Here is a 7,252-nt window from a genome sequence, read left to right as displayed (position 1 = left end):
CCTCACTTAGCTGGCCCGTGATAACTTCTTCCGCTGTGGCGTGCTCTACGAGGACTCCCTGTCCTCCCAAGTACGGACTCAGATGGAGCTGGAGGAAGACGTGAAAATCTACCTTGAAGAGAACTATGAACGCATCAATGTCCCCGTGCCCCAGTTTGGCGGCGGCGACCCTGCAGACATCATCCATGACTTCCAGCGGGTGAGGCCGACCAAAGACTGGGACTGGAGGTGGGATAGTGTCCAGGTGACCCAGGGCAAGGACAGCAGGAGTGAAAGGAGAATCCTCGAAGTATGCCGTGTAATATAAACTGCCTAGCGGATGTCTGTGGTTAGGTTTATGAGGGCTTTCAAGACATTGCTTTTATCACGTATGTGATACAGTTCTCACTGAGTGTGAACTGTCTGTGGCTGACATTGTCCTCAGCCAATGGCCAGCTCCAGATGCTGGCTGTCATGGTAAGGCCTGTGTTCCCTGTTTCTGTTCATATCTTATTGAGATGTAACACAGCCACCATGGAGTGTGCTGAGTATACAGCTTAGTGGATCTCTGCAGAGGTAAATATTCATGTAACGCCAACCAGATCGAAATGGAACAATACTGGCACTCTGGAAGGTTCCCTTGTGCCCTTCCCAGTCTGTACCCTGCTGCCGGAGATAACCATTCCTCGCACTTTTGTTGCCAGCAGTTGTTTTGAGGCTAGTTGAAACACAGGCTCCCAGTCCTTTTCCCTAGTACTGGCTTCCCAGAACTTTGGAGGGGGTTTCATTTACCAATCCTTCTCTCTGTGTCCTGGCTGTTTTCACAGCAGAAGCCCACACAGGGCCTGGGATGGAGCATCTTTCACTGAGATCCAGGCTGCCCACAGGGATGGCTGGACCTCACAGGTTTGATAAAATGCACAATTAGAACTCTACCATGTCCCCCAAGCCTCTCTGTAAACACAGGAAGAAGCTTTAAAACAACAGAGGCATTTAACAAACAGTTAGTATTTTTGTCTGTGCTGTGACACCCCCTACAAACAGGCCAGTAGAGGAGCAGGAAAAGGAAGCGCCCACCCAGCTGTTCAGGAATTTGGGTGTGCCGCTCCTGAAGGTCTAGGGCCCAGGGACAGTGTGGTGGGATTCCTGCCTCTGCCAGCCAAAGCCCCTCGAAGCCCTGCCTGAGTCAGCCATTGCCTCCTGCAGAGACTGATGTGGCCCCTCCTCCCGCCCAGGGTCTGACCGCCTACCACGACATCTCCCTGGACAAGTGCTACGTCATCGAGCTCAACACCACCATCGTGCTGCCCCCTCGCAACTTCTGGGAGCTCCTCATGAACGTGAAGGTGGGGGAAAGGGGTGTCTCAGCAGCGTCTTGTCCCTCTCTTACCCCCCTCCTCCGTGGAGACTAGGCCAAGACACTCAGAAAGTTTCTAGATGGGAAGGGAAGCCAGGGATGGGGCTGGAAGCTGGGCCCTGCACCCAGACTGGTCTTGCCCCTACCGTCACCCCAATTCTATATCCCCGGAGTTATCGCCTCCACTTTTCTTCTCCCACACTCCTGGTGAACCCCAAGACCAGCTTCCTTAAGTATTCAGGCCCCAGGCTGGCGAGGAGCACTTCCCCTAGGATGGAAGACCAGACTCCAGCTCCTGGCAGTGTAGGCACAGGCATGGGGCACAGACAGGAAGTGCCTGGGGACATCAGAAAGGCCATCCCCACTAGGGACCTCTGAATGAGGGAGGTAGGCCTGTGTGGATGGGCATTTTAGGCCAGAGGTAGGAGAGCCCTAGGGGGCTGACCTGCATTGTGGCCACTCCCTTTGCAGAGAGGGACCTACCTTCCGCAGACATACATCATCCAGGAGGAAATGGTGGTCACGGAGCACGTCAGTGACAAGGAGGCCCTTGGCTCCTTCATCTACCACCTGTGCAACGGGAAGGACACCTATCGGCTGCGACGCCGGGCTACACGGAGGCGTGAGTGGCAGGCTCTACCCACTGTAGGCTCCAAACTATGGCCATCCTTGGGCAGTGCCTGGTCCAACTGTCAGAGAGCTCAGATAGCTGCAACACTAACAGTTAGCATTAACTGAGCACTTACTCTATACTGGGCACTGCTGTATGTCCTTCTAAAAGGGTGTAAGTTACCATGATGATGATGATGAGGATGATGTTGATTATTATTATTGCCCCCTTGGAAGGTGAAGAAACTGAAGCACAGAGAGGTTAACTAACACCCTTGGAGCTACATGGCAGGGAGATTGCAGATGCGGGCGGTCTCTCTTCAGCTCCTAAGCTCTTCCCATTTCACTGGGCTGCTTTCTTTTTTTTCGAGTTGGAGTCTCACTCTGACCCCCAGACTGGAGTGCAGTGGCCACTCCCGGCCACCGCGGCCTCGACCTGCTGGTCTCCAGCAATCCTTCCGCCTCAGCCTTCCAAGTAGCTGGAACTACAGGCGCGCGCTACCACGCCCGGCTAATTTTTTGATTTATTGTAGAGATGAGGTCTCGCCAAGTTCCCGAGGCGGGTCTCGAACCCGCAGGCTCAGGCAATCCACTCACCTCAGCCTCCCAAAGGCGCAGGATTACAGGCTGAGCCACCAAGCCCGGCTGGGCTGCTTTTGTTTTGAGGCTAGTTGAAACACAGGCTCCCAGCCCTTTTTCCCAGTACTGATTCCCAGACCTTTGAAGCGGGTTTTCATTTACCAACCCTTCTCTGTGTCCTGACTGTTCTCACAGCAGAAGCCTACACAGGGCCTGGGACGGTGCATCTGTCTCTGAGGTCCAGGTCACTTCGTGGACCTCCTCCTCCCGCTCAGGCTGAGGCTGATGGTCCTTGTGGTCCAGCTAGTTCTGGGCCAGGACCTCACTGGTTTTCTTCTGTTTCCTCGCAGGGATCAACAAGCGTGGAGCCAAGAACTGCAATGCTATCCGCCACTTTGAGAACACCTTCGTGGTGGAGACACTCATCTGCGGAGTGGTGTGAAGCCCTCCTCCTCCCAGGCCGCACCCCTGCCTCTTCCTTTTTTCTTCTTTCTGGCCACTCTCTGGCCCTTCTCCTTCCTCTTGCTTAGCTTGTACTTTGGACACCTTTCTATAGTTGTGACGTGTCTCTCTGTTCCTTTCCAGCCCCTCCCTGTACCAGAGCCGTGACCTCTCGAGGCCCCTACCTCTGCCGACCTCCTGGGAGTGGGGGAGGGAAGGCGGATGCCCCAAGCTGGTTTCTCTTGGAGTTGGGTCTGTGGAGGCTCAGGCCCACAGCTGCACTGGCAGCCCAAGGGGCAGGACAGGATGGGTGAGCCGCACGGGTGAGGGGAGGGGGCTGGGAGAGGGGTGGCATGGGCTTCAGAAAGATCTGCACAGTTGGGAAGGTCCCAAAAGGCTTTTTCCTTGAATGGCACATTTCTTGCGCTGTCCCCTTTCCTAGGCCTGGGATTTGGGCTAAGGATGTGGGGGATGTGCCCAGGGATGGACCCACCAGAGCACAAGGGAAGGTGGCTGTCCTGGGGGTCTCCTCAGACTCCTGTCAGTGCCTTCAGCCCACCAGTAGAAGTCTGGAGTTTGGGGGGTGGAGCTGAGTCCTTCAAGCACAATCGTTCTCCGAGTGGAACCAAAGAAGCAAAGAGCCAGGGCCCCCAGCCCTGGCCCCCAGGAGGAGCACAAGCGGGGTCCCCGCAGCCAAGGCCAGGGCAGCAGGGTGGGCCACAGAGGAGTGAGGTGAAGGAGATCACTTCTCAGTCCTGTCCATGGGAGATGAGCTGTTGGTTCTGTGGAGTAGGTGGAGTTAATTGCTTTCTCCAAGCTTGCAGCTGCTTTAAGAGATGAAATAGAAGGAAAGGGAGAGAGCCACCTGGTACTTGTACACCCTGCCTCCTCTTCTGAAATTCCATCCCCCTCTGCTTGGGGGAATGCACTGTTTTTTCCTTTTCCTTCTCACTTTTGCATGTTTTTACTGATCATTTGAAATGCTAACTGTTCTCAGCCCTGAGCCTTGAAGAGGAGGACTGCAATGCCTCCAGTCAGACTCAGGTGCTCTCTGGGGATGTACCTCCTAAATGCTTTGTATATTTTCTCAGTTAGATCTCTTTTCAGAAGTGTCTGTAGAACAATAAAAATCTTTTACTTCTGACTTTGACTTGAGCATGGTTGATGGTGGGGAAATGGGTACAGGGTGGGGGTGCTCTGGACAGAGTGGTGGAGATGGACCTTGGAGGTAGCAAGCAGGCAGAAGCCAGCAGACTTTGGCATCTGGCCCCTAAAGAGGTGGACTTCCAGGGTTCAGCCAAGGAGCAGAAGATGTCCCCTCATCACCTCCCTCAGTCCTCACAGCCACTCTCCGAGCCAGACAGAGCTCACATTTTCACATGTGAGGAGGGAGGAAGGGGCTGGGAGAGCTTACCAACTTGCCCAAGGTCATCTGCTTTTAGTGCCTGTAAACCACCTTGTTATATTCTATATGGCAGATGACATCATTGCACGTCCTTAAGCACAAGGACGGTGTCATATTCTCCACAATGTCTGGGCAATTTGTAACCATTCTTGGTGGACCTGAACTGTGGTTTGGCGTATTAGTCACAGGGTCACTTTCTTCAGATAATTCTGGAAGCAGCAGGAGAACTGGCCAAAAGTCATGGCTGAGTGGACCCCAGAAGCAGGACCTATACCCTGCCCCAGGGACCAGGATGGGTAGGTACCTACACCCTTTGTACTGTTCAGTCTCAGTACTCCCTGAGGGACCAAAAAGACTCAACTTGTTCTTGGATGCAAAGGCAATTTTGCATTGATGTCAGATTTTTTTTTTTTAACATTTGCTAATCGAAATACAATGCAGTCACAATTACAATACCAACCGGATTTACTTTTTAACTTGACACAATCAGTTCTTTGGGGAAAAGCCAGGGCAAAGAGGTAAAGAACAGCCTTCCAGATATTAAGTGTTATAAACTACAATAATGAGGGGTTTCATATTACAAAGGCAGAGGGCAATACAACACTATGAAGGGCCTAGAAATTTACTTACACGAAAATTTAATGTATAATTAGAGTGGCATTTTCAGTTAGTTGGGGACATGTGAGCTATTTTTAATGGAACAACTGGCTAGTCATTTTGACAAAAGATTAACCTGGATCCTACTTCCTGTAACAAAATTAATTCTGTATAGATCAAAGGTTTTAATTATGAAATGAAACCACAAAAGTACTTGAGATGATTTAAAAGATAATCTTGGAGGAGGACAGGCCTTTCTAGGCATAACACTCAACAAGAATAAGTTGGACTATGGAAAGTTAGAAGTTATATACAGCAAAATATGAGGGGGGAACCAAAAAAATCCCCAAATTTATTTATAAAAATTTGTGTGTTTATTCTTACATGTTTAAATTTCAGTCACCTCCAAAGTACTCTGTTCAGAGTACACCTATCAGGATGCTTTTTCCACTGCTCAAAACAGTTTCTGAACTTGTCAAAATCTACAATTTCGATGCCTTTTAGGGCTTCCACCTTTGTTGGTTTCAGCTCTTCCATAGCGGCAAAACGTTTTCCTTTGAGGACTGCTTTTTTCATCCGGGGAAACAAAAAAGTCACCTAGGGCAAGATGAGGTAATAGGGAGGGTGAGGCACAGAGGTCATACTATTTTTGGTCAAAAACTGCTGAACACTCAGTGCAGTGTGGGCAGGTGTGTTGTCATAGTGGAAGAACCATTCACCTGTTTGCCACAAATTATAATACAACATTCTCAAAACTTTCAGACAAAAATCTTGGTTGACCATTTGATCCAGAGGAACAAATTCCAAGTATACTACAAGGGACTCACACTCCAAAAAGATAATTCTGGGTTTTTGGGGGGTCCCCACTCATATACCACAAAGCCAAAGGTTTATAACTGGCAAATAGGGAACTGTTTTTCAAACATAGGGCATTAAAAGGGCTATTTTTTAATGTGCATAGTCCTTATAGATGGTGAGAAAAGAACAAACTAGTAGATAAATGGGCAAAGAAGATGAACAGGCAGCTCATCATAAGAGAAACACAAGTGGTTTGATGCTTACACATGAATAGATGTTTAATGACAGTTCTATTGAAAATGCAAATCAAATCCAGGGAGATACTGGTTTACACATCAGTTAGAGTTGGTCATTGGGATTTCTTTCTTTACATATTTTATATTGTGAAGGATTTATGGTCTACAAAATACTTACTATATGTAAATCATGAGTTATAAAGCGTAATCAACATATATCTGGAAACTCACCAGCCAACTCATAAAACACAAGACCGCCAATACCATAAAACACAAGACCGCCAATACCACTGAAAGTCTTTGTAAGTTCTTCTCTCTTTCTTGCTGCATAACAAATCACCCCAAAGCTTAATGTTGTAACAGGAGTTTGTTATTTTTTCCTGATTCTGTGGGCCGACTGAGTTCAGCTGGATGATTAAGCAGCTCCTCCTAGGCTAACTGATTCCCATGCTTTGTGTTCAATTGGGAGCTCCACTGAGGCCAGAGCATCAAAGATGGCCTCTCCACCTCCTAGGTCTTTGCTCCACGTGGCCTCTAATCATAGAGCCTGATTGGAGGCTGGCTGTCCTGATAGTCTGTCAACTGAGCTCCAGAAGATGGGAGGCTGCCAGTCCTTTAAGGCCTAGAATCAGAAGTCCCAGAATGTCACCTAAGTGCATCCTGTTAGTTAAAGCTAGTCACAAAACCAGTTAAGATTCAAGGGGAAGCCGGGCTCGATGGCTCAGCCTGTAATCCTGTGCCTTTGGGAGGCTGAGGTGAGTGGATTGCCTGAGCCCGAGGGTTCGAGACCCACCTGGGCAGCAAGACCTCCTCTCTACAATAAATCAAAAAATCAGCTGGGCGCACCTGTAATTCCAACTACTTGGAAGGCTGAGGCGGAAGGATCGCTGGAGCCCAGCAGTTCGAGGCTGCGGTGGCCGGGAGCGGCCACTACACTTCAGTCTGGGCGACAGAGTGAGACTCCAACTCAAAAAAATAAATAATAATAATAATAATAATAATAAAAGATTCAAGGGGAGAAAAGACCACCTCTAGATGCGAGGAGAGGCAGACATGCTCAGGAATGCAAGAGACTATGGGCAGCCAATATTTAGAGACTCACATTGTTTCAGGCCCTGCCTTCCATCCTTCCAAACTCAGTATCCTATGATGGACATTAAATATCTAAATAGTGAGCCGGGCTCGGTGGCTCAGCCTGTAATCCCGCGCCTTTGGGAGGCTGAGGTGAGTGGATTGCCTGAGCCCACGTGT

At 49.6% G+C, this 7,252-nt stretch overlaps 1 protein-coding gene across 3 annotated transcripts in view; it reads left to right on the top strand.

Moving 5' to 3' along the window:
• Nucleotides 1–4,109, top strand: part of ITM2C (integral membrane protein 2C) — a 14,096-nt gene extending 9,987 nt beyond the window's left edge. For 2 of the 3 annotated variants that reach the window (XM_008064931.2, XM_021716004.1), the window contains exons 3-6: nucleotides 11–199; nucleotides 1,215–1,325; nucleotides 1,808–1,958; nucleotides 2,875–4,109. In XM_008064931.2, the coding sequence (XP_008063122.2) occupies nucleotides 11–199; nucleotides 1,215–1,325; nucleotides 1,808–1,958; nucleotides 2,875–2,966 (543 nt within the window). In that variant the 3' untranslated portion in view covers nucleotides 2,967–4,109. The remainder of the gene's footprint in view (nucleotides 1–10; nucleotides 200–1,214; nucleotides 1,326–1,807; nucleotides 1,959–2,874) is intronic. The other variant, XM_021716006.1, reaches the window with a different exon arrangement.
• The last annotated feature ends 3,143 nt before the right edge of the window (nucleotides 4,110–7,252 follow it).

This window comes from Carlito syrichta, unplaced genomic scaffold, assembly GCF_000164805.1.
Source record: "Carlito syrichta isolate Samal-C Ts95f unplaced genomic scaffold, Tarsius_syrichta-2.0.1 Scaffold308105, whole genome shotgun sequence".
In the NCBI taxonomy this organism is placed as follows: domain Eukaryota; kingdom Metazoa; phylum Chordata; class Mammalia; order Primates; family Tarsiidae; genus Carlito; species Carlito syrichta.
Note: the sequence above shows the minus strand (reverse complement) of the source record. Positions and strands in the feature narration are given on the sequence as shown.